This window comes from Mycteria americana, chromosome 5 (assembly GCF_035582795.1).
Source record: "Mycteria americana isolate JAX WOST 10 ecotype Jacksonville Zoo and Gardens chromosome 5, USCA_MyAme_1.0, whole genome shotgun sequence".
Lineage (NCBI taxonomy): Eukaryota > Metazoa > Chordata > Aves > Ciconiiformes > Ciconiidae > Mycteria > Mycteria americana.
The window spans coordinates 66,363,930-66,391,418 of record NC_134369.1 but is presented as its reverse complement, the minus strand read 5'-3'; the positions used below and the strand labels follow the sequence as shown (position 1 = coordinate 66,391,418).

The following is a 27,489-nucleotide window of genomic DNA, read 5'->3' as shown; positions in this document are numbered from 1 at the left end:
TGCATTACAGGACCTTTGACTCCAATGAAGTCAAACAAAATCTGAAATTCTTAGGAGTCAACTTTGCCGGTTAAATCTCTTGAGATATCATCATTGCAAAATACACTTTCATGAAGACAGCATGGTCTCAAGTGCTTCTGAACTAAGGAAAACAACCCACAGGGAGTCCTGCCATTTAATGGCAGACACTGGAAGCAAACCCAGACAGCTCTGAGACAGTGGCAAATGTGCAGCCAGGCTCATTTTACATAAATGTGCCACTGTGGGAGAAGGGGAGCAGGCAAAGGGAGCCCTGACCCTTAAAAGCTCCATGGGGCTGCATCACTTGATGCAGCAGAGTGCAGAGCACAGCACCATACTGCAGTATTTAACAGTCCCAGTTCCCCAATGATACACTATACCTAAATTTCACAAATAGCCACTGCTAAGTAAGCAGAGCTTCCTCCTGAGACATGTCAGAGCCCTCTCAGAGGAGGAATGAGCCAGACAGCAATGAGGAAGAGGAGGCACAGATGGGTGAAAGAGTTTCTAAATCAGCCTGAGAGAGCCAGGAATGCCTACCGTGGCATGTCTGCAAAGCTGTGACTGCAGCTTATGCCACACACAGCACAAATACATTAGCACAGGTACATTAACAGCTGTGTTACCTGCAGCAAAAGCTCTGCTGAGCACTACAAAGCCTGTGTAGATCTCTTGGAAAGCACGGAGCTATATGCTTTAGAGAGCACAGGAACACATTTCCACAGCACAAGCTCAGAGAGCCCTGTGGCCCTGGAGCTGGGTGCAATTTGTAAACCCTTTACAAGTAGCTGAGGAGGGATGCAAGGCTGTGCTAGCGCAGTTGGGTCAGTAACATGAGCATCCACGGTGGAGAGGGACTGAGCCACCGGGATCTGCTGAAGGTGATGGCACCTGGTTGTCCCCTTTGCAGGGAGCTCTGGAGAAATCACTGCAGCCGCTCCCTGGAGCTCTCATTTACCCCTCTCTGATAGACCAAGGTACTCGATATGTGTCTGATGGCTTTTGACCACAAGAAAATCTTGGCATGCAGTTCATTAGAGCAGAAAGACTACCAGCCACTGAGCTGAGTTATCGGCCCATACACACACGCTCTGACCCCTCCTTCTCCCAGTGATGAGCTGCAAGAAGTCCCTTGCATTTGCTGTGGCTGCAAAAGTTACTTGCGAGTAGCCGGCAGACACTGCAAATTAAGACTTTGACTATTTTTCCACATCTCCCCCCCCCTTCCATTGCATGTTCAGGTACTTGTAGGTCCTAAGGCACTGACCTAATGCTCTAACCTTAGGCCTCATGCAATTTTGGGCACACATTTCAGCAGCCTAGGTAGGGTGCCCACATTCCTCACATGTTTTACCACTACACCCAGACACCTTTAAAGCAAGAGGAGGATTTGGCAATGCGAATAAAACCTCCAATTGCTACAAAAGGAGCAAAGTAACCTGCTGCTGCCAGCACTCCTCCCATAACTCTGTCACTGGTGGAAAGCCAAGCTGACCCTATAGTGAGCTGGGGGAGTTCAGACAGAAGAAAACCAACATGAAGATAAAAAAAAGAGTAGAAGAGTTTCCTACACATTTTCTCCTTTAGCAAGCTCACTACGAGGTGAGACCAAACAGTTCCTTGGTGACAATCAGCAAATAAGTTGGTTCAGCTCTGCCATGGACCCACATCCTTCAAACAATGCAGGAGTTCGTCCCTGCTCTGAAGGTTAGCAGTATAAATAGACAGAAAAAATTCCTGGTTTACATATGAGATAAGGGCATGGCTTAAATGATCTCCTCTGCTTGTGCAAGTCTGAGCAGCAGGTTTGGAAACAGGGTGCTCCCAGGCCTTGCTGCAGTGCCTTTGCCACAAGGCTTCACTGAGAATAGGCTCAGCAAGGAGACACTGCAGAAAAACCACCCATCACAACCTTGACATCCCTTTGCTTTCCACCTTGGACTCCTCCCGTCTGCCTGCTCCTGGAATGTGGAGGCAGTGCCAACTTTCTGCTTATTTTTGAGCGGAGGCAGAGAGGTCACATGAAGCACAAAAGCACATTCCCTCCCTGGAAGCAGCCCACTCCCTTCTTTCCAAGAGAGTAAAAACTCTGCATGAATGTTTTATGAATCAGCCGTGTGTTCATTTCAAGGATAAAGCCAGCTTGGCAATTTGGCCTGAAAAGAGGGAAGCTGAAAACCTACAGATTCCAACTGGCATGTTTTTAGACATGAACTTTTTCCCCCCGTTGGAGACATTAGATTTGGTCACATCTAACTCAGGGAAGTTTCTCTGCTTTTACAGAAATTGCAGATTATGTCCCAAGCATTACTCAGAGGTGAACAAAACAGATTTGTCCCTTTAATGACTTCACTGAGTGGATGCACGCATGGTGCTAATTGGTCACAATTTTGGTGCCCTCAGTGCAGCTTGATTTCCTGATTGCAGCCCTTTTACCTTCCCAGCAGTCCACTATCTGCAGAGGCAAATGTGATTTCAAGATGCAGAAGAGGCATAGATGAGGTTCCCCCTTGTTTAACCTCCTGCTGTATTGCTCATCCGAAAATAAATGTAATTTAGAAAAAAATCCTCTATGGAAAACACCATAGGTAGGGAGGAAGAAATTGCCTAAAGTGGTATTTTTCCTGCTATGCTAATCCCAGGCTGAACGCTTACCTAAGTCCACTTCTCTCCACTGTCCTAGGGAAAGGGGTAAACGGCTTTTGTCAGACATCAGCTCTACTCTAGGGAGAGGGAGACGGAAGAGGATAAAAGAGGAGAGGAGAGGAGAGGAGAGGAGAGGAGAGGAGAGGAGAGGAGAGGAGAGGAGAGGAGAGGAGAGGAGAGGAGAGGAGAGGAGAGGAGAGGAGAGGAGAGGAGAGGAGAGGAGAGAAAGAAGAGAAGAGAAGAGAAGAGAAGAGAAGAGAAGAGAAGAGAAGAGAAGAGAAGAGAAGAGAAGAGAAGAGAAGAGAAGAGAAGAGAGAAAGGAGAAAAAATATTATAATAAGACAGCCATACAAGAACAAAACCAGAAAGGAGAGAAGGCAGAGGCAACAGCCAGCAATTTTCTGGAAGCAAACGAGAGAACCCTGATGCAAACGGAAGGACGCACCAGACTCTGTGCCAGTGCACATATTCTACCATCCATAGGCAACTTTCACACCTCCAAGGAAAACTCATGCTCAAAGTCCAAATACAAATACCTATGAACAGAACAGCTGGAAATACAGACCCTGGACAAGTACCACCAGCTGTATGGATGGGTAAGTAACACTACTATCTACAGTCAGTGATGCAGAATGAACTGCAAGGTAACAGGCTGATCACCACCTCTCCTAGTTGAAAACAGCCCTCCCCATTCACGAACACACAAATACACCATGTGCAATTCTCATTATATAGCAGCTGTCCCTGGGAAGCAAGAGGGTACTCTGATGGACAGGACATGAATCGTCTTTGCTTGACCTCATCTCCCAGAAGTCATTTGTTTTATAAGCTCATCTTTCCAAAGGGAAACCCAATGACACTAATTATATCCATGACAGCAGCATGAAACAGGGAACCCCCTGCTGCTGGCATGGACCACCATGGTGGCGGTGATGGTGGCAGTGTGACTGATGGTGTGCCATGGCTGTGGAGAGGCTTGCTCTCACTCAACAAGCCTCAAAGCTGAACCTCAGCACCTGCCCTTCAGCAAGCTGCCTCTAAAAAGGCTTCACACAGAGCACTTCCACCCCTCCTGTGGTCACTGTTAAACTGTTATTTTTCCTCCTTCATTTGCTGATTCTGCTTTTCAATATATGAAATTCACCTGAGGTCTCAATGACCACTTTACTGGGGTGGGAGGCTGGTGAATGGGGCTACCAGCAAGGAAGGGGAAAAGAGGATGGAGGGAATAAGGATAAAGTGCCCTCATTTCAATTATTCTTAGCACAATGTGGAGGGCCATACAGGCAACCCAAGAACAAAGAGGAGCCACCCCAAGGCTGCTCTATCTGGGACGAGGGGTCCAGGAGGCTCTTAAAGTCCCAAATTAATTTAACTGCAAGGGGTCTGACTCTTACCATATTGTAGTGCAGGAAAGGTCCTTAATCTGATGGCCAGGGAAACCTGCCAGGGAAACAGCAGTGATAGGCTTAGTATGGTTCTGCTATGCTAATTCCAATATTGACACAATCCCTGCCCTAAAAAACTCTGACAATCTAAACAGATTAGACAAAGGATAAGAAAAAATGTGACAAAATTTGCCTGAAGTCAATATACAGTTCAGTAGCAATGCCAGAAACCTCATTCCCACATCAATGCTGGTAGGTGGAAGGAGAGAGGCTGGACAAGGCTGTTTCTAGCAGCGAGAGGTGGGGAGGAAATTTTCATGGTAGCGCAGTCACCTTCAAAATCCCCCACCCAATGGAGCTGCCTCTTATGGGTGACAATGTAGAGACAGATCTGCTCCGTTTAGGCCAAGGGATGATGAAGGAGAGGTTTTAGGAGGACAAGGCCTAAGGAAAGATAAAGGCCCTATCAAATCCAGGTGGTCAGGTCTGTGAGGAACACAGTTAAGGGAGAAACTTCCTCTGTCTTTCAAGTTTTAAGCTGATAAGGTTGCACAGAGGACGACCACTGCATTGCAGGAAGCACTGGGGAGAAACATGGGAGTGGCAAGGTTGGCCAAGGAACAGGTTGCCCAGAGAGGTGGTAGATGCCCCATCCCTGGAAACATCCCAGGTCAGGTTGGACGGGGCTCTGAGCAACCTGACCTAGTTGAAGATGTCCCTGCTCTTGCAGGGGAGGTTGGACTAGATGACCGTTAAAGGTCTCATCCAACCCAGACTATTCTATGATTCTATGAAGTGAGCAAGGAGAGTGCCATACAGCTTCATAGCCTTTTTTTCCCTTTGCAAGCCTGCAGAGAAATATAGAATAGAGTTAATTGGCAAACATGTTGCTCATTGCAGAGCTAATTAACAAATTTGCAAGTCCTTCATCTCCTACAGAGCTCGCCAAAATTTCTTGCAGCGGCCTTGAACTTGCTAATCCCCAAGGAAGCAGCTCCAGGGACCGCCTGTCAGCCCTGTGCTGATGAAGATGAAGCTGATCTTCCACAAAGACGTGTGGAGCTGGACATACACTGCAGTCCCAGGAATAGATCTGCTGCCAGTTAATTTGTTAATTAACAAAAGGTCAGAGGCACTTCATCTAGAGCAGAGCTCTTTGCTTGAGAAACTTTGCTAGAAAGTGCCTCAGGTGACATCTTCACTCCACAGTGCTACTAGCACCTGCCTGTATCTATTATGGTCCCTTTTAGCCTCCCTTCTTGCCACGGTGGTCTTGGCAAGAAGCTTGTAAAACAGGTATGAAACAAACTGGGTTGGATACCGGAGAACCACATGCATTTAAACAAGTTTTCCAAGCATTCAGACTAGTTGGGTTCACTTTTTTACTTCAGCCACATCTTCCAAACTTCACGGCTTGGAACCAGCCTGCTCTTACTGGATTTGTGAGATGGGAAAGACTGAGATCTTGTGAGCAAATCTGACCATTTCTAACCTGATTAGTGAAAGAGCAAAACCGCCCCGGATCCAGATTAAATCTCCAGACCTTCTGAGCTTTGCCAATCATTACCAATAACGCGGTGATTTCCACGCTGGGGCTCGTAGGCAGTTCTGTTGTGCAGAAGCAGTCTTAGGGGAGCTGAAACTTGCACAGCAACTGCAGAAGGGTCAGCTCAACCTAAAGCATTGCCACTTGCAATTTGCAGGTCGAGAAATCTTTTGTAAAATGTAACAGGATTGTCTCAAACTTTGCTAGACTGCTAGGTGACAGGACTGGCTGTTAATTCACACAGAAGATTCAGGGCCAACTTTGCAAGTAAAAGGTACAATCCCAGAGTAGCAGAGGGGTTAATGTCTCAGTCTCCTGGGAAAAAAAGTGTAAAACAATGTGATTATACTTTGTTGTAATTAAAGCAGCTCTTAAGATGTTTCGGTCCAGCTGATCTGAATGATGCCAAATCGAGTTAAAGTAATGAGATTAAAGAAAACATGTTTTTAGTCCAGATATAAGTCTTATTTTGTAACTTTATCATAACTCCTCTGAAGCTGTACATACCATCTATTTAGGTAAAGCAAAAATGTAGCACTGAATTTGAGTTGTACAGGCAAGATGTCAGCCTTCCTCACCTTCAAGATAAACCGATCCTGTCGGCCTCTTCCAGGCAAGCCTTTAGACAGGCTCTAACAGTGTAGCTGCACTGCCATTGTGCATGCTAAGGGATGTAAGTCCTTTTATTGATGCATCTTAACTAAAACTGATTCCCCACAAAGCTTCCCGTACATCAGTGCTTAGAATTGGAAGGGTCTCCAAGGACCCTCCGGTTCAGCCCCTTGATAGCGTGAGTATCACAAAAACTAACCCCTTTAAGCGATTTTGGAAGACCCTTTAAAAAAAGGCGGAGAGGAGACTAAAGTATCTTAAAGCCTCTAGAGAAACAGCAAGGGAATTTCATTTTTTAACTTCTTGCAAAAAAAGACTGAGGTGGACACAGTCCTGCTGAGACTTGCCCAGCTTTATGGTCAAAGCAACACAGTCCTGCTGAGCATGGAGGAATGAGCCAGGGGGATTTTGTTGTAGGCCTAAATCTGGCCTAACTAGCATTAAAGCTTGCTTTAGCTATCGTATGTCTGATGTTGAAAAAGCTTGCAGATAGATTATGCCTGTGTAAAATGGGAAGTGAGATGGCTGTTGCTTTTGTCTGATAGATGCAGTGGGGAACTGAACCATGAATTATTGGAATTTTTTGCTTCCTCAGGCTCTGTTGTTACCTTGCAACACCATGCACTTACATATTTAGCCACAAGTTCACCATGTTGGTAAGCAAAGGCACAGGAGGTATCAGTGCACCTACCCAGCGATGCAATAAACAACAGAGGCACGAGCTTGGAGTTTGCCCCGATTGCAACAAGAAAGAAGCTTAAAGAACAAAACCCTGTAACACTTACTTGATGCCCCCCAGGATGACCCAACTGTGCTGCTGATAGTGGAAATGATCAGCAGAGTAAATGCTTGGAGAATGGTGGTTTAGGTACCCAGAGCTCACGAGTTTTGTTGGATAAACCTCAGCCTTGGGCTAAGGTTTTGAAGGTTTTGAAGCTAAGAGGATGCCACCTGAACTCCTAACTGGGGAAACCCTTTAGTGATGCCCTGTGACGGCAGGTGTGATGCTGGGCCTAGCACTGCCTACTAAGATCCCTGTTGGCAACAGGGGGGAGGACATGAAGAAGACGAAGAACAGGGGGCATGGTGCACAAATTACTGAATGGCCAAGACTCCTGATAAGAGATGGCAAGCGGAGTCCTGGGGCTCTCCAGGTAAGCAGAAAAATCTTGTTCAACCTTGTTCACAGGTTTTATCCATTTACCACCTCTTGGGATAGGTGTTGAGAGCTGACCCAGCATACAGGTAAATCACTGAAGAGCTCTGACAGACATGGGGCTTAGCCTCTGCAGGGGAGACGGTGAATGGGTCTGCTGAGCCCCTTCACTGCCAACATTGAAGGATATGCAGCCTGGGGCTAAGGAGGTTCATTAGTAAGGTTGAGTTTGTCTTTACTCATGCAGTTTGGGGCTAAGACAGTTCCTTTCAAGGTTGTGTTGGTCTTTACACTTCCAGGTGTGGGTCGCTCCAAGCCTGTGTGTGCTTTGGGGCATTTCTTTCTAGCCAGGCATGAGCAAGGCGGGGGAAGCGTTTAGCACCCGTGTGCTTCCCCGGCTGTTTCCCCCTTTCAAAGCCTCGGAGTCTCGTGGAAGGGAAGTGCAGCCAGCAGGATGTGCTGGCCTGCTGTACTGGGGTTTATGTTAACGTCTGGCTCATTTCTGCTGGAAATTGCAAAATCTTTCCTGTTGAAGGAGCAGGGCGTTTGGCCCTTCATGTGCATATAGGCTGTTACATAGTTAAACTGAGAGAAAACTTAAGAGGCACGTGGAACTCCAAACCAAAACAGATGAGAGGGCAGGAATCATACAGTTCAAAGCTGGTTTTCCACAGACTGCTATGCGGTGGTTTTATTTTTTAAATTTTTTTAATTCCTGCAACTCTTAATTCCTCTTTTTTCTCTCTATCTCTGTCTGTGTTTACACATTTACACTGGGGGGGGGGGGCAGAAAAATCCCTCTTTTTCTTTTTTGGGTGGATGAGGGGAAATGCAAGAGATACTTTCTGAGTGCCTGAATTGAAAAATCAATTATTTACTATTTCTAACAAAGTTCTTGAAAGGACTACAGACACTGAGAAAGTTGACATTAAACCCTACCTACCCACTATACCTCCTGTCTGCCTTTCTACCTCCCCCCTTCCCCTCCCAAACGTAAGAAAATACCTGTCCCGAGATCAGAGGAGATCGCGCCTAGGAGCAACAGACAACCCCGAGACACCGGCACAGCTCCCAGCCTCCCTGTACTCTGCCTGGCCATGTAGGTCCAACACCCGCGTCTTTCACGGCCTCTCCGATATCCTCCTCGCCGCTCTCGGTGCCGGCAGCCCGGAGAGCAGCTCGAGCGCGGGATGGAGCAGGAAGCCTAAAAACTTCGGTCTGCAGAGAGACCTCTAGTGTTTTTCTTTCTCCATGTCCTGGCAGAGTTCCTCCAAAGTACAAATACACACAGAGCTCCCATTGTTTGCAGCCCTTCACAAGCCCACTGATCCTAATATGGAATTCAGCAGGAAACCCATGATTTCCTGACACACAGCAAGCTGGAGAAAGAAAGGAAAAACTCCATTAAAAACCTCCAGGCTCTCCTCCATGTTAGAAATGAAATGGAAAATGGAGTGGATTTAACAGGAATCCCTGATTCCTGCAGCCAAGCTGGAGGAAGGGAGACGCGAATCAAAGCCGCAGGCTGCTGATATTTTTTAAGTCGCAATAAATACTGAGAACTCCGGGGCAGGATGAGGATTTCCTGACTCGGACGAACAAGAAAGGACAGATCGCTTTTTTATTATATTCCTCTCTGTATATTTAATTTATTCACCTCGATGATTCTTTTGACTGATCTGGTAATTGTTAGAAGCGGCTGTGACAGCCTGGAAACATTAGTATGATTTCCTGAGTTTGAGATTTTGCTGCCCCCCCCCCCCCCCCCCCCCCCCTTCCAAACTCAGGAAAAGTCAATACAATCGCACTTCATTTTTCCTTCATGTGCACTTGGAAGTCCTGGGAGCAGCAAGAGCAGCGGCGGCGGCAGCAGCAGCAGCAAGAATGAACTGCAAGGAAGAAGATGACAACTGCACTGATGGGAGCAGCAATAACACGAAGAAGATGTTAAAATGCGTGGTGGTTGGGGACGGCGCAGTTGGGAAAACCTGTTTGCTGATGAGTTACGCCAATGATGCCTTCCCGGAGGAGTATGTCCCCACTGTGTTTGACCACTATGCAGGTAAGAAAGTGCTTTAAGAGAAATTTAATTGAGAGCTGCAGGAGGGCCAGGTGGGAGGTAAAGGAAGATCAAGGAGAGGAGAGGACAGTTCAGAGGGGATGCGTGGGTTACTTCTTGTCCAGGAATGTGATTCGGGCCTGGATGGTAGCCAGACGGCTTAGATGGCAGCTCATATAATTGGGGCAATGCAGGATTTATTCAGAGAACTTACTTGTTTGCTTCTGATTTTTATTTTGGTTTTGGCAAATAAGCAGCGTTAGGGATGCAGTTAAATCCACTGGATTTTTGGGACGATAAATATAATTCAGCCTCCATGGATTTGTATTCTTGCTTTGTTTTTGAAATTCTGAAGTTCTGAACTTCGCAGGCTGCAGTAATGATGAAGACTATATATATATATATATACACACATAAAAATATGTGCTATTGGTGATCTTGTGCCTCATGGCAAATGAAGCATAAATTACAATATTTATATCCTATTTAAGGAGTAATCTTTGAGAAAACAGCATAGTCTCTTTCAGTGCTGCCAGAATATAACTTTCCTTTCAGACATTTGTTACTCATTACTCGATTTATAAATACATTTGAATACTATAACCTGATGGTAGGGAAAGCAGAAGTGGTGATTGGTTTGAGTACTTTATAGTGAGGGAATTTGTAGTATAAGAAAAAAATACAAACATAGTCAAGATCATTGATGATGTTCACTACATCGCTGTGCAAAACAGACCCACAGATTAAGTGCAATATTCACAGGCCTCTTTCCATAGCAATTACTTACTTTACCCAGCTGTGTCCAAAGTTATCACGCAGATGGTGTGATAGGCTAAAATTGTTGCTCAAACTTCTGCTTAAATTTTCCTATCCCGAATTCTGCTGTTTTTCTTCTCTCAGTGCTCCTTTGGCTTATGGTTGTTGTTTATGAGATCCCTGAAAAACAGATTCTAGAAGCGCTGCAAAACTCATTGCTTATCTTGCAACAGCACTTGGAGTTTCCCTCATTCTCTCTCCACCTCCTTAAAAACTGAATTTTCATGGCGTGGCTTATCATAGATTTGGTATTCTGTAATGGGAAAATCTCTGTTTTCGTTCTGGCTTCGTGTCAGGTTTAGCAGATGAACTGGCCAAACAAGCAAGCTGTGTAATTGCAGAATCTGATCCATGGAAATGTGAAGACCTTTTCCTCCACAAGAGTGGGCAGCGTCACTTCTAATGCAAGCAACACTCTTTTTCCTCTGCCCTTCCCACCAGATAGATTAAATGATCTTTTTAGAAAAAAACCTTTACCCAGACAAGTTATAAGAATATTGCATGGTGCAAATAAGTACTTCCATGAGCCAAAAACCCTAAGGAAGCCTGGCTGCATGAATTTATGTCTTATATTGCAACAGCACCCACTTTCCCATGATAAGCTGAGATCTGCTTGTCCCTTACAGCCTCGCTCCCCAGCAATACGCCGGTCCCAGCACCCGCTGCCCTTCACTCTCTCCCATGCCCTGCGAATAACTCTGCGTATGGAAAAACTCATACGATAGCCTGTACCAGGCCACGTATGCATCGTCCTGCCGGCTGGGTGGTTTTGGTGGGAGCGTGGGGGCACACGTGCACACACATCGGCACTGACGCCAGCCGGGCTGGCACTCAGCAGGGGCACAATTCTGAGCTTCTCTTCCCTATCCAGCCGCAGGTGACTCGCAGGGACTTGCTTGGATTTCATTTCCTCTCTGTCAGAAGAGGTAGAAATTGCTAGTGGCGTCCAAAGTTACTGGGGGAGAGGAGGGCTGAGAGAAGAATGGGAAGATGAAAAGTGTCGCTACGTAATCCTTATTTCCTTAGGGTGCCAGGTAAAAGCAGTAAGCATGCACTTTTAAATCAAGCTACATTTTCAGGGCTTGAAGATTTAGACCTCTAAAATATCTCTAGCTATTCTTATTTGCCTTCTTAACTATTATAGCACATAAATATAAACTAAGAATGTTTTCAATGAGAAAGTTCGGAAAGATAAGGGAAAAAACCAATAGATAAGGGAAAATAAGGGAAAATAAGGGATATTATAAGGGATAAGGGAAGGATAAAATAAGGATATTATAAGGGATACAAGGATATTATAAGGGATATAAGGATATTATAAGGGATAAGGGAAGGATAAAATAAGGGAAAATGAGGGATAAGGGAAAATAATAAAAAACCAATAGATAAGGGAAAACCAATAGATAAGGGAAAAAACCAAGATAAGGGAAAAATACCATGTCCTTCTGCTTAGGGACATGGCATAGTGGTGGTCTTGGTAGTGTTAGGTTTACAGTTGGACTCAATGATCTTAAAGGTCTTTTCCAACCTATACGATTCTGTGATTCTGTGAAAATAGCTCTGTATATTAACATGCTATTCTGAGACATACACTGTCCAGCAGCAGTGGTCAAAACTAACATCGATCAAAAATGGAATTTCAGGTTTTTGAGAAATCTCATCATTTATTAAACCAATTTCACTACAAAACTACACACAGAATTGAGCAGTGGAAATGACTTCTGGAGCAGAGTGCTGGAAAAAAACCCACTCATAAAACATAAAAATATTACATGGCATAAAGTATAACATAACCTATTTAAAATACTGTGGGTATTGAGAAAGGAAAGAGCTCACTTAGGGCAAACTTACCCCTGAGCTTACAGCCTTTAGCATATTCTGTTGCAAGAGCCCCTTCCACATCTGTCTGCGTGGCAGCCCCTGGTCAAGAGGAGAGGTGGCACGGCGGTACCATGGGCACGGCGGTACCATGGGCACGGTGATACCGCAGGCACCACAGCACCCAGGGAGGCTTCACACATGGGCAGATGCTGCAAGGTGGCTGAGGCTCTGGAAAATCACATTTGAATTTACCCCAGGGAACCGGTTTGTCTGCCCCTGCCCTTGCCCCTTCCAAAACTAATGGTTTCAACTTTCCCAAACAAGCTGAAACCATTTGATTCCGTTCTTCTGTGCTGGAAATGCTCAAAAGCAATTAATTGCTGCAGATTTTTGCAAAGCTGCACTTTCCATTGAAGGTTTTTCACCCAGGCGTTATTACCAGCAGCGGTGTGTCAGCAAGCGCTTCCTCTTGCCTCACTGGGTCACAACCTGGTTGCAAGTCCCAGGGCATTTACCAATTTCCTTCTTTCTAATGGAAAAGGGGCAGGGGGAAAGCATTAAAAATCGAGGATTCCAGTGGTGATCTCAGAGCAGTTTCTCACTGCCGCGACTCCGGCGACTCAGGGGAGACAGTGATGCTATCCAGCCCAGCATTGGGAAGAGCTCCAGATGCACCGCTGCCGTGGCCAAGGCGTTAACTGTTCACGGCCCCGCAGCACCAGCTAGGTTTACTTGCCCTGCTGCATTGCATCTTTTTAGCTGCATACCTGGGGCAGGTTTGAAAGGCACGGGTGAAACAGGTGAACGTGCTGACAAGGGTAGCCCAGAGGAAGCCTTTTCAGAGGTCTGAGCTCCAACAGTATTAGATCTGTACGGTACTTATTCAGTGCCTTTCACATGCAAGGGTTTGAAACCACTTTATAAAATTTGGGCCCAGCCTCTGCCTCTAAGAAAATCAAAGGCAATACATGGATTTCACCCAGGGAAGGAACAGGCTTCCTGCAGATAACTCGCACAGCATTTACAACTCAGACACAGTGATGCCTGGGGCGAAAGGCTGTTGGTGTTTCACCATGTGTGCAGCTGCACTGTACAAAAGTCCAAACCAGTTATTAGCTCCACACTAGTAATATTCTGCCACAGATTTCACCCACAGTCCACAAAAATGGATTTGTTCAGGGCCTGTTGCCAGGGTTGGGATGTGATGGATGTAAAGTAGGGTCAGCAGCAATGCCAGACAGATGGGGAAGGCAAATTTGTTATTTGGATGCAAAACTGGGTTCTTTTGTTGGGTGTGTGGAAGTTTATGAGTCTGCTTATTTCTCAAGGCATTTTGAAGAGGTTTTGCTGGAGGCCAGAGCCCTGAGTAGGTTTCCTTACCTTTGGTGAAATTCCAAGTCCCACACTAAAAGGGTTTAGCCACCAGGTAAATGGCTATTTCTAGGGCAGGAGAACCAAAGCGCTATCCCAGTGACAAACAGGATATTACTGGCAATAACTGTAACAATAGGGACTGTTTGGATAGTGACTAGATGCTTTAACGTGCTGGTTCCATTCCGTCTTTTGAACATCAAATGCTGATTTTCCGTGAGCAAAGGTCTCTCAGCCAGGGTGACTTGTATTGTGTCTAGCTATGTGAGGTTATAAATGTTTAATCAGGGCTGAGGTTGTATCAACAAAAAAATTCAATTCAACTACTAGCAGAGTTGGTTTAATAGTACCAAAATTAACTGGCTTGCTCTGTGAAATACAGAAGGGAGATGTGTGTTATTTGTTACTTAGGCAGCCACCAAGCATCCCATTTGATATTCATGAACCCTAAAAAAACAGCAATTTTTAGCATGGAAGTTATTCAGCCTAAAATTTATATTCAGGCTTCCTAGAGGGGTGGTTGATGCCCCATGCCTGTCAGTGTTTAAGAGGTATTGGGGCGATACTCTTAATAATATGCTTTAACTTTTGGTCAGCCCTGAAGTCGTCAGGGTAGTTGGACTAGATGATTGCTGTAGGTCCCTTCCAACTGGAACTATTCTATTCTATTCTATTCTATTCTATTCTATTCTATTCTATTCTATTCTAAAAGTGCTTTTTTTTAATGTAAAAAATCTCAGTGACTGAGGAACAGTACAAATGCCATGCAACTAAGTTGGCCCACTGTGCAGACAAAGGTGAATGGACTCATTAGATGGTTGAAGTCTGAGGAGAAGAGGGTGGTGAGTCTTCAACTGTCTAGTTCAGGCATAGCACATAGATGAATGTCATACAAATAGCTTTAGGAGCCAAAGTTGCATCTTTGGTAAATGAGAGAGGTCAATCCCTCCAAAGGAGAACTGCAAAGCATCTGCACTAAAGACAAAAAGTAGATGGCATAAATATGTCCCTCCCTCCCCTCATGTGTCAGCACAAACCGGTGAACATTTATAAATAGTGAATCCATTTGAAAAAAATTAGCAGTGGCATGTGATCAGCTAATGAATAGCATACAGAATAGTTCAGCCATGACTGAAGCTCTGTAAATTAAAAGCAATATAGAAGATGACAGCCATTAATTACTCTTAGGAGACACGGTTTTTTGTTCTTTAGTGATGATTCAATCATCTAATCTGTCTGACTTTGCACTGAAGTGGGTTGGAGTGCTCACTGGTCTCGCAGAGCAGTGATCCCAACCTTGCTGGCCAGGCAAGCCATGCGGGAAGGGAGAGTCTTCTGCTCTGGCAGTTTTATTAGCACAGCTGTTGTCCAGAGCAGTCAGCTTGTACCTGTGCAAACCCATAAACCTATTATATCCTGCCCGTATGCCACAGCGCTGACTCAAATCCCTGTTCCTCGTGTCCTCCCATGAAAAAGAGTGGTTGGAAGTGGGCTGTCACTGCTCATGGGGCTGCCCATGGCTGGCCACTCTCAGTCCTGGGGCAGGCAGCAGCACCCAAGGGAGACTGGGACCACCCTGACACTGTCAACAGGCCACGCACCGAGCAGCTCTGCCTTGCAGCCTCTCCCCATGGGGGAGGAACCACCAGCCAAGACACGGCAGAAATCAGATGGGAGCCGTAACATCCCAAATTTCTCCAGCTACAAGCACAAGAGCACATCCGTCCACACTTGAGATGTGCTGGTTATTTTTAATTGATTTCTAATGCACCCTGGTTTCAACCCATGTCTGCTTGCCATGGTGTGTAAGCAATGACTTAAACCCCATACCATCACTTTTTTCCCCTATTGAAACTTCATTAGACAGGAAGAGACTGCCCAAGGAGATCTGCAATTTCTGCATGGGTGCTGCCGTGGGAGTCTTCACACTACCACATTCTTGAGACAGTTGTCTCCTATAAACAGTCTTGGTAGCACATTAGAGAAACCCTTCATGCAATGTTTGGGGTCATTAAACTGAGTGAGCTATAAATAGCACTGAAAGAGAGCTGTGATGTTTATTTGCATGGATGTTTGCAATCGTTTTTTTTTTCCTTTTAATGTTCATCCAGTTTTGATCATACATATTTGAACTTTATCCTTGAGACAAGAAAGCATTGACTCTTAAGATCTGGCTCTTTAAATTAGCAGCCACAGAACAGATATGTTCATTTTGCCTCTCAGGAGCTAAAAGGACTTCTCTGCCAATCTTCCTGGTACTATCCAGAATAAACCAGGGATCTCAATAAAACATTCAAGGTATGACACAACAGAAACCCACCAGTGCAATTCAAAAGTTTTCATGGCTGGCTTTTTTGAAGATAAATTTTACAGAACCCACAAAAAGTTTAATTCTATGATGTCCTGTGTCACATAAGCCAGAGGAGATCTAGTGATCCTCAGGCTTTTTCACATCCAGGAAGCCTAGACAGTCTTTACACTGAAGAGGTGCTTTTTTCCTGCGTCGCCATGGTTATTCCACATTCAGATGAAATGAGCACCGTATACACCCCCAAGCGTCTTAAGACCTTTTCCTTCTGAAGGTGTTTTACAGTATGTGAAGACTTGAGATGACTATCGCTCATATCTCTCTTCCTCACACACATCCCGGTATTGTCTTGTGGGTGCACAATCCACTTGAAGCCCATGGAGACAGACGTGTGTGCATGCTTTGTGATGCTATTTACTGAGGGCAGATCGTTTCTGCAGCAGTGCTCTGAGTGCTGCGGTGACAAAGTCCCCATTGTCCCCTGGCGCTGCTGAAATGCAGCTGTGGCTGGGGAGGAACCTGCAGCACCTGAGCTGCTTCCTACCTTTGCCTCTGGCTCTGTTATACAGCTTCTCTTTGTACTGTTGCCATTCCTGGTTTGATTTTACACCGACAAAAGCTTTAAGCTACAAAGAGACACAAAAGAGCTCTGCACCAACCCCTCCCATACCCACCACCTGATCACCCAGGACTCAACTGGCAGCCCAGAAGCTGCTGCAGCCCGATGCAGAGAACTGATTTCTTCATCCAGTATCAGCAGTCAATGGATGTCCTTGTGCGTCAAGCACGGCAGGAGACAACACTGCACCATGAATAACATTTACAGTCTAAAAACTAGATGTAGAGAATAAGCAAACTACAACACGCATCAGGAAGGATAGTGCCAGGAGTAGATGAAGCAGCCATGTTACTTTATCCAGACTTCTTCACCCTAAATTCCACCTAAGCCCCTCTGTCTACTATTTTGTATTAGCTATGTGGTGTTTGAAGGGCAATAAGAAGCACAAAGAATACTAAGCAAGGAGTTAGACCATTTGAATGCGTATTGGTCATTCGGAAGTAGAATGATGGGGCTTTTTTAAGGTCAACCACAGTCCTGAGGGAATGGGTTGGAAAGATGAGAAAGTCAAATGTCTTAAAAAGAAATATTTCTGCACATGGTATGTGGTTACTCCAAGGAACTTGCCACTGTACAGAAGTTACTGAGGACAAAATTTTAACAAGATTTGCAAAAAGGGAGGTTGGACCAGATATCATGGAGATTAAGTGCTATCATAAGCTAATGAAAAAGACTTCTGCAAGAGATAATAAAATGTGAGCTGACACTGCCTTTCGTTAGAGGCTGGGATAAGACCTAGATTTGGTCTGATGAATGGCAAATTATCTTAAATCTGCTCACTGCTACATCAGAGATGAAGACTTGACTCCCTGGGCTGTGGGTCTGGCCCAATCCAGCACTCTTGTACTCAGTACTGTAGAAAGGGACTTTTTGGAATGATTCTTCTGATATATGGATGGGCAAACAGATTTTGAAATTTTGCTTATGCAGCAATGCACTGCTGCAAAAAGACATGGAGCATGTCTGGAGCACAAAAAGGGTTAACAGTGGAAGTGGTGAGAAAATGACCCTTTTCTTCTCCACTACTCCACGACAGTCAGTCTTAGTCTTTCCCTCCCCTTCTAATCAGTGTAACATTGTAGGAGGTGACATCAGCTGAGGAAACCAAAACTGAAACTGTGGCCTCTGGCCCTTGAAGGACAATCTCTACAGCTTGAACTAATAATCACATCCACTATCTTAAAATCAATAATTGACTCAGTACATGCGGCCAGCCATCCGCACCAGGGGGCAAAACCACTTACAGGTGGTGCCAGACCAGGCGCATGTTGACAGCCAGGCAGATGCTTTTCAACAGCAGATGCTTCACATGTAGGAAAGAAAAACAAAAACTTAGCAAAGAGGTCTAAGCAACCAAAATTCCTAGACATGTACAAACTTCTTCGTTTCTGCAGGATGTGGCAGTGTTTTTACTAAGTCATCGTTATGATGGCTCAGTTACTGGTCAAGTCAATGCAACATACCTGTACTAAAACCTCCTTCTCATTTTCTGTTCTCTTGATAAACCTTGATACCTTGCTGTCTGTTCTAGTGACACACACCATTGCCAGCATGCATCACTGTGTATATTTTGCCCTGCAGGCAGTACCTTTCCTATGTTCTAACTTTCCAGTTGTTATGGCCAGACCTAATGACATCATGGAAATGGCAAGGGATGAGGAAGAGCAAACATATTTCCTTCAATTGTTCTGTTCAGACAAAGTCATTAAACAGTAATGACATCTCCTGTCAAATTATTATTTATCTTCGCAATGAAAAAAATCCAAGTTATTGTATTTCTAGTCTGCTTTTAAGAGTGATCACTCACCAGTCTCCTGTCAGATATATTGTTCTTGTATCCCAAGCTATGGGTCTTCCAGCTAAGTCAGGGAGTAAGTTACGGAAGAATGAAAGCTTTATGAATTGTCACCCCAAGTTTTATCCCAAGAGGCGCTGATGAATGAATTCTAGACGGGATTTATGAACTGGTATTCATTTCTCTTTTTTCCCCAAACAACGTCAGGGGAAATGGGTTTTAAAATAATGTTTAATAATTAAAAGCTAAAAAAAAAAAAAGTGAATTTACCCTATTTATTGCCAAGCATTATTCACATTCAAACTCAGAAATCTCTCACCCAAGACAAGCCGTGCTACCAGCAGCCTTGGCTGAATGCAGAGACTAGACCTTACGTGCAACTTCTACATGTGCTAAAATGCTCAAGTGCCATTCGTCAGCCAATGACTTTCCCACCAGGTACCCAGGTGGACAGGAAAGCCCTCCCAGATCTGAGAATGAATCATGACACCTCACTGCAATCCCAAGCACCATCCATCCTGTCTCAGTAGTGAGGACACAGCCAGGTGAGCATAGCATGAGGGAGGACCCAATGATACAATCCAACCACGTGGTTGCTACCACCTTTGGCTGAAACGGATGCAGATCTCATTATGCAGTGATGGCTTTTCCTTAGTATTTGCTCTGTAGCATACATATTCATAGATTTATGACCAAGACCAAACCCCTCTTCTTAAACAGATATCACTGTGGACATGGAAAGTCATCATATGAGGGTAGGCAGGATGGCTCGGAGGGGTCCTGGGGGACACAGTGCCATCTGCACCCTGTGGCACTTGCTGGGAAGTGGTGTCCCCAGCTAGTCCCCATAGTCCAAGTGGTGTTTTTGGGATCCCAGGGAAGGGGAAGGCATGAAAGACCATGAGAGCTTGGTATTTCAGCTAGCACAGTTCCCCAGACTTAGTATGGGTCCAGTGCTCCAGCAAATCCAGCAGTGGGGTTGCCCCAGGGTTGCCTTTCTGCCCTGGCACAGCAATGAATCCATAAATATGAAATGCACCAACCAGCCTCAGGGGAAGAGAAGGCTGGAAAAACCATTCACAGACAGGAGAAGCACTGGGAAAAAAAGAAAAAAAAACCCTCCCAAAGGAGGGAGGTGGACAGCTGTAAAAATATTCCCAAGCACAGTGGCACAGGAGGCACAGTCAGGAGGGTGATGGCTTGGGAGCAGGCGGGGAAGAGCAGCACAGCACTGTACCAGGATCCTCATTCCTCATTCAGGACAGTATGCAAGCGTATCATGGAAAGAGCAGTCCCAGTGACGAGCACAGGAACCAGCACTTAGGCATCTGAAAGAGTTAAAGACGACTGTGCAGAGGGGCTGGACAGAAAGCGCCTGCCACAGTGCAGGAGGATGCCTGAGATGACTCACTGAAACTACTTTCCAACCCCTGCAATTCTGAGGGGACGGAGGCCACGTCTCTTATTAAAGACTCTCTGGCACAGACATCCAGCTATAACTTTGAAGTAATGATATTAACAGTATCTGCTAATGCTCAGCTTTCTGCAGACTTTAAGGAAAAGAACAGCTTCAGCAATGAGTGGGAAAACATACGTGTTCAAATATAACATTAAGTTTTATCCCCTGGGAGATGGGACAAAAAGAGCATCTATTTACAATAATAATGCTGCTTTGCTGAGAACAGACCATAAGGAAAATCCCGTAAGGTTGGAAAATGTGTTTTAAGTTCACAAACTGTCTCATGCTCCAGCTCCAGAGCGGGCAGCCATCCAGCTGCTGTGAGCAGCTCTGTCCTCAAAGGCCAGACCCTCCCCATCTTGGACACTCTCGGTTTCTGAGCAATCTCCCCGGCTCCGTTTCAGAACTGGTTATCTTACCTAACCAGTATTTTCCTCCACTAACTATGCCTAGAGTGAACATTTTTTTCTAATTTGGGGTGCCCAGTTGCTTGAGACCCTGTCCATGAGCAGCAGAAATGCAGAGACCTGATTTTTCATTTAAGAGGTGAGGCATTTCCACCAGGGAATCTCAGTTCTGGAACAAACTCACACTGAAAATGCCTCCTGAGACCATCTGTTTTATGCTATATATATCAAGCAATGGCTTATGGAAGTAATGCCCAAGACTTGTGTTGTCCGTTCAAGCTTGGACGACAACGTTGCTATTGACAGGTTGCGTTGTATGATCCTGCTTCCCAAATGGCTCCATATGGGCACACAAACTTCACTGAGGGCTCAGGGTCTATCTACATATAGATTACAGGATACCTCTAGAGAGGTATTTTGTAATTGCGTCTTTATTTTTGGTTAGTTATAACTACACACAAACCTTTTCAGCTGTATCAAAACACAAAAGATACTATAGAATTGCTTGTAATTCCTTTCTAGTTTAATCCCATTTTTGTTCTCTGAAAACTTGCCACTAAAATTTTCAGCAAAAGAATGAGCAAAATCTAGGAGGGCATTTGTGTGCTCTTATTTAAGCTCTTAGAAAGACCCTTTACCTTCACAGTGTTGCTCTGCTTTGTTCTGTGTATGTAACCAGTACATCTCAAAAGTCAAGTACAATTCCCTTCATCTCATTGCCTTCTAGTTACTGCTCAGAATATTTTAAGCCTGTTCCAGGAATACAAGGGAGTAACATCTCTCATTAAAAAATATATGTGAAATAAAGCTTTAAGAAAGTAATTTTCCAGGAATACCGTCCATGAAAACAGGATCAAACTCAACATTAAAAGAGGAGTTCATATTCCAAAAAATATTCAGCTAATCTGCCAGAAACCAGGCCTTACAGAAGAACTCCAAATTAGCTGAGCCAGTTCATGATATCATTAATATGGAGAATTTCTCCTGCCATGCATAGTAATATTCTCTGATGGAGTGTGCCACTTGGAGATCTGCTGGGAATTTACCTAAACCATTCAGTTTGGTTCAAGTCCAGAAGGGTGAGGTTGCTGTGGTTCTTGTTATTTTAATATTTTACAGTGTTAAGTGCATTTTCTCTCTCTACTCTCCCTCCTGGGAAACTGCTAAAATGGCGAAATAATTCATTCTTCCATTATTTGAAGCATATTGCCCAATTTGTTCCTTTTCCTGTAAAGAGCTGCTTGTAGCAATACCATAAGTCCCTCCTGATGCTTCCAAGGAAAGAAGAAGCAACAGGGAGTGTGCATGCGGAATGAGGTCCCCAATCTGAATTAATGTTTGACAGAGGAAATCTATGCCAAGAAAATGGTGGAACAGGAATAACTTGTGTTGTCTCCATATGGTGCTCCCAACTGGGTTTCTCTCCCCCTGCCCTCTATTTAAATGCATGAACGTGAAAGATTAAAAAAACCAAGTCTTGCGACAATTTGGAAGAAAAACAGTATTTTGAGACTATGCCCAACAGGGTGAAAACTCCTGAGGACACAAGGGAACCTTGTCCTTGGCCGAGTGCATTTGCAGCATGTCATGGTGAGGTGCGTGAGGCAATTCACACGAAGACTACCTGACTAGAGAGCACCTTGTACCTTCCATCACATTAAGTCCTTCCAGGTCTTGATCCCCTTTCTGCAGCTCCCTCCATCTTTCAGAATGAATAGCTGAAAATTTCCTTTTCTTGGTATTTATTTTCCGCGTTGCTTTTTTCTCAAAGAATAGGGTCTTCCCACCTGAAATGTTAGTGAAAAAGAAAGACAGTTTCTCTTTCCAGACCGTGCCTGGGTGCAGCATGGGACATGGAGCTGGCCAGAACTAGATATGGGTCCTGCAGAGCCACCTCTGAGCCAGCTGGGTCCAAAACCAAACCACAGACATTGCACACATAGCAGCTGCCCCACAAGCACTGAGTGATAATTATTACCGTGTGTCTCTTCTGATTTCCTCAAGCGCTGCCGAGCTGGCGAGGGCTGCAGCTGGCCAGGGCATGAGAGCAGATGTTCTTGCCTTCTGACAGATGTCAGCTCTGCCCGATGGAAAATGCCATCCAAGATGAGTGAAAACCAACGAGCAGCCAGACAGGGCTTTGCGGAACGGTAGTGGGACCACCCTGCAATGACCACTATCCATTGCAGAGACCATCCAGCAGCAACCTCTTTCATGGCAAACTCCTGCCACAGCATACCATAAAAACATTATCTCAGCGTTGCTTCTTGTGCGTAAGCTAGGGAAGGTCAAAAGAGCCAAGGAGCTGCATGAGAAACAAAAAAAGCCCAAGAAAATAGGAGAGAAGAAGTTCAGGAGGGTGGGAAAGAAATGTACATCCTTAGAGGATGGAGGGGAAAGGTATGTTTAAGAGAAGACAGTCCAGAAACAAACAATCCATAAATCATAAAAGTGATTTGTAACAACTATGTTTTGGGGATATGACTCATGATTTTGAACTTTTGGGTTTAGCAAAAGTTCTGGCCAGAGCATTTTTGATGAACTATCCCACCAGGAGAAAATGCTGATTCATGAAAGTAGAAGCATTTTTTTAATACTTGGAAGGACAAATTCTTGAGGTCCAGGGCCTTCTGGTTATTTCTGACAGGGCATCAAGAAAGACCTAAATTGAAAACATAATATCTGAAGGTTTTGTTTTCATTCCATTGTAAAATGAAAACAAATTGTAAAACCTCGGAAGTTGTCGCGAAGCTGAATTATCATCCCCCTGGCCAGTTCTAGTTGGTTACTGTTATTATCCATTTTACATTTACTGTATTGTGATCTTTATTATCCAAGGGCAGGCTTACTCCCAACTTCCTTTAGAAGAAACGTTTGTGCAACAAAGACAAAAATTTCCCAGGAAAATGCCTCAAATAGCATGAGCTCAGGTGTGGTTTTAGGCTCTCTCAATATGACGAGCTGCGCTGGTTGCAGGGAGAGGTTGGCAATCCTTGCGAGCCTTGGCAAACCTAATGGCAGAACCAGGCAAGCACTTAGGAGAAGAGAAAACAGTCTTTGAACTGAGTGTCACTCATTGTGTCTTTAATCTCTCTGGTACAGGCTACCTGCAGAGTGTTTTTTTCTCCTCTTCTCCTTTGATGACTTTTGTCATCACATTACTGTCTAATAAATCCACATTTCTAACTAGTAAGACCACATAGGTTTGATTTCCAGAGAATGAAGTTAGCCCAAGCACTCTCAAAGGTTTTCAAAGTACATCTTCCCTCCGCCAGACACAATCTTGCTCCAGTGAGTGGTCCCCAAAGTTAGTGACGCTGGAACAAGGACTTCAGCCGTGATGCCCAGTGGACGTGGAGGGAGGTGTCTGTGGCCACATTCTAATAATGCTGCTTGTACATTATGGAGGAAATATACAGTAGAGGACCTGACTGGGAGCTCATGCCATATTAAGTTGAGAAGGACACCGTCGTGGCTAGGGGAACCGGGTTGTGTGCAATCAGTTTGAACTTGAAATTCAACCTGTCTTTCAGCTTCTGCGATCATTTACTGTTGGGTCACTCTCAGGATCCTCCTCATATAGCTGAATTTCTATTATCTGTCATGGTAACAAACCAAGATGCTGCTATTTGATAGAAAGGATTCATTCCATAATTATGGAAACTTAAGCCAGAAGCTTCTCAGCAGAGGGCTCAAAATCCTGTCTTAGCGTGAATTACATCTGACCTAAGGAAGTTCATTTGGGGTGTCTGAGGACCACTGAATTTCAGATTTCCTATACAGGCAACCCTTTTTAATGTGCTCCTGCTGTGAGCTGTCAGGCAAGAATAAAAACAGAGCCATCAGAGGTAATGAGAAGGCACTACCGACGGTGCCTAATGGATTTTCTTCCTTAGAAGAGCTGGAAGCGTAACCTGAAAGAGACTGGTTTCATTTCCCAGTGAGCGTGGTGGGTGTGGGTACCTAAAATTAGATATAGTCTCTATTAGTTGTAAATATTTATGCCTATTGCCATAATACGTAGCTTTTAGTCTGAGGATCTTCAGTATGAGGAAATTGTGGTAAATACATTTTGATATTGAAAACAGAGGAAATAATAGATTTTTAGGCAATCCTTTTGAAGGTTAGCTATGCTCACACAAACTGCTGGGTTCATCTGGTTTTGGAAGACTCACAGAGCTGGGGCCAAGCAAATCTAAGTCAGGAAACCCTTGAAGTGAAGGAATGCGTGGCATATAATAAAAGACCAACAAGTAGATGAATAAAATAAGTGAAAGAAGCCGATAAGTTCCTTAATGCATTTCTCTGCAAACTGCTAAGCTCCCAGGAAATCAGAACAAAATTATTTATGACACACAACAGATAATTTCTCAAGAAGGAGATATCAATTTTCCTTTTATATATTTGCAGGAGATGCAAGGAAATGTTCATATATTAATAACTGCATGATTTATTTTTGTCAAAGAAAGACGACTTAGATTACAAAGAAGCCATGTTGTTTGGGGATTTTTTTTTCCCCAAATCTCTTTCTTTGCTATATTAATTTATATAAGCAGTTAGAGAAGTGCCTATAGTTTCCCCTTCAGGGAATTTTCCTCCAAATCTTTTGCACAGATGCCTTTTGCTAAGACAACAATCCTAGCAAAGACAACAGTCCTAATGGCACTCACCATTTCACAGATGCAACCCCCGTTAATTACGGGGGCTAGTAAACGAGCTTTATTTCTCTCCATGTTTTTAATAGTATGTACAGAAGAAAAAGACATTGATCAGCAGAGGAATACATATGCCATCTTGGCATGGGTCAGGGGCCTGGCTGCTCCATGCCTCAATGTGAAATAATGGACAAAGAGCAACCGCAAGAGCGAGGACAGCTGCCGGCGAAACACAGCCCAGAGCAGAGGGAGCAGGAGACAAGAGGGATGGAAAAGCAAAGAAGTGCTGCTCCTGCTTTTCTCTTGGCACTCCAATATTGGAATATACTGGAGTATACCCAGTATTGGAATATCCTGGAGTATTCCCATATACCTACTATAAAAGGCAACTCCACCATAATCCCAGTAAGGGCCAGGGTTCACCAGCAACAATAGGAGAGAACAGTAACAGGAACCAGAAAGGGCAGATCAGGCAAGATAAACACCAACTTCAAAAACATGCAAAGCCCAGAAGGAACCTGGACTCTGGCATTCACCCTGAACAATAGAGTCGTTCCTGGGGTAGAAAAAATGTAGCTGGCTGGAAGAGTTTCTCTCTTGTCTGGGCACCTCGGGCTGGAAAATCTTCCATCTCTCTCTCTCTCTTAAGAAAACTTAGGTTGGACTTTCTGAAACCACCTTGTAGAGCTGGGGACCCCATTCAAATTCAATTTGAAAATAAGCATTTTGGGTTCCTTGGAAAATCCCCTCCCCTCATTTTGATTCCCAAGAGGTTCAAATCCCCTCATTCAGCTTCCTGAGCTGCTGAAGGTTCCCAGTTCCTCTATGGCCAACAGTCCTGTCGCAGACATCAGGGTCTTCTCTGCAGGATGGCAGCAAGCCCATCCCTCAGCACCCACCCCATTAGTTTATCAAATGGTTTGTTTAGATGCTCATTAAACCTTTGGCTATAGAAACACAAGCACTAAGCAGGAGTCTTGGTATCATAGACTCTTAGTAGCTGTAGAAGAGGATGTTAGACATATCGCAATTTTTGCAATCACCCGTTTGGAGGGAAGACCACAAATTCCCTTAGCTCAGCAAAAATATATGGTAACTGGGTGATGATCACAGACACTGGGAGTGCAATGGATACACTCCAGATGTCTCTTCAACATCCGCTGGGATTTATATCCACCCATTGACAGATGGGAAACCTCAGTTCTGAAAAAAAAGATGTATGGGCTGAGGTTATAGTAAGGTAGCCAAGATCAGAATTTCTCTGTATTTGTTTGTCATCTTGCTATTACTAGAAATACCTCCCTCTGCTCTCTTGGAACACCAAAGTGTATATTTCCCAGACATGTAGCTGGCTTAAAAGAAAACGGATCTTAAACTAGGAAGGAGTAAACCTATGGAGATCAATATGCCTGAAGGAACAGGGGTGGCAAAAACTCCAGAGAAAAATGTTTATGAAGGAAAGCAAATTTGCTAGAAAAATCTCACTGTCCCTGCAGTTTGCCATCATCCACATACCCTCCGGTAAGGAAACAGCTTTCTGGAAGTGAATGAACATAAGCAGACATGGCAACACAAGCTGAAGGACTGTTCAAAAGAATACGGCCCTGAGACTATTCTTGTAAATAGTGTTTCACCTTGTTAAAGAATTACAAAGGGAATAGTAAGCTTATGAAGATGAAATGATACATAGGATCAAATTAACTTGTCCCCAGTGTTTTCCTGTGATTACAAGAGGACATATATTTTCTCCATAATCAGCCCCCGGATTACTTTAGCACCGGTTTTCTGGATCCTAATCCGTCACTGACCAGGTATATCCTGCAAAGTCTCTGATTTATCAATCTCTTTGTGACACAACAGGGAGTCTGCTCAGATACCCCAAGCTGCCTTATAGAATCATAGAATCGTTTAGGTTGGAAAAGACCTTTAAGATCATCAAGTCCAACCGTTAACTTAGCACTGCCAAGTCCACCACTAAACCGTGTCCCTAATCTACCATGACCCACATCTACACATCTTTTAAATACATCCAGGGATGGCGACTCAACCACTTCCCTGGGCAGCCTGTTCCAATGCTTGACAACCTTTCAGTGAAGAAATTTTTCCTAATATCCAATTTAATCCTCCCCTGGCGCAACTTGAGGCCATTTCCCCTTGTCCTATCACTTGTTACTTGGGAGAATACGTATGAACATAGCAATAACAATTTAGCATTTTAACAGAAGGAAAGGAGTTTGAAGACATATATAGACATACATTTCCTGATGGTTTTCTCATCTTAATTTCTCCAGAGGATCTCAGCAGTGGTAGATGCATCTGTTTTCCAGAATCTGCTCTTAAACTCAAAGTCCGAAGATCCTGCGTGTACAGAGGAATGTTGCTGTTCAGAAAGGGAAGAGATTTTGAGAAACCTCTTTGTTCTGAAGTCCTCTTAAAACCTATCCAAACCAGTTTTTTAGTGGTCCTCAGTGGTGTGGTATGAACAAGATTTAAGTCTCATATCTTTGCCATTTGCTCGCTGCTTTCCCCACTGAAATGACACCAGCTGGCCATTACTATTTCACACTCTGGAGGGTTCAAATGTTCATCAGCTCTCCCATTCTGTGCACTCTCATTACCAAGAGCAAGAGAGATTTCTGGGCCGTTTGGTCAAAAAACGCACTTCATATATGAGCACAGCATAATAATGCATACACTGCCTAATGTTAAACAATTCATTGCACACTATTGAATGCTTAAAAATAAAATGAACCACTGTTATTTTAGATTATCTTAATCATTAAAGCCCTGCGGGCAGCAAGCATCACAGC

General features: G+C 44.3%; 1 protein-coding gene across 2 annotated transcripts in view; it reads left to right on the top strand.

The window, feature by feature from the left end:
• The first annotated feature begins 8,675 nt into the window (after positions 1 to 8,675).
• The window catches only part of RHOJ (ras homolog family member J), a 64,802-nt gene continuing 45,988 nt past the window's right edge, over positions 8,676 to 27,489 (top strand). The window contains exons 1-2 of one of the 2 annotated variants that reach the window (XM_075503784.1): positions 8,676 to 9,051; positions 9,207 to 9,431. In XM_075503784.1, coding sequence (XP_075359899.1) covers positions 9,254 to 9,431 — 178 coding nt within the window. In that variant the 5' untranslated portion in view covers positions 8,676 to 9,051; positions 9,207 to 9,253. Of the gene's footprint in view, positions 9,432 to 27,489 lie in introns of both variants that reach the window. The other variant, XM_075503783.1, reaches the window with a different exon arrangement.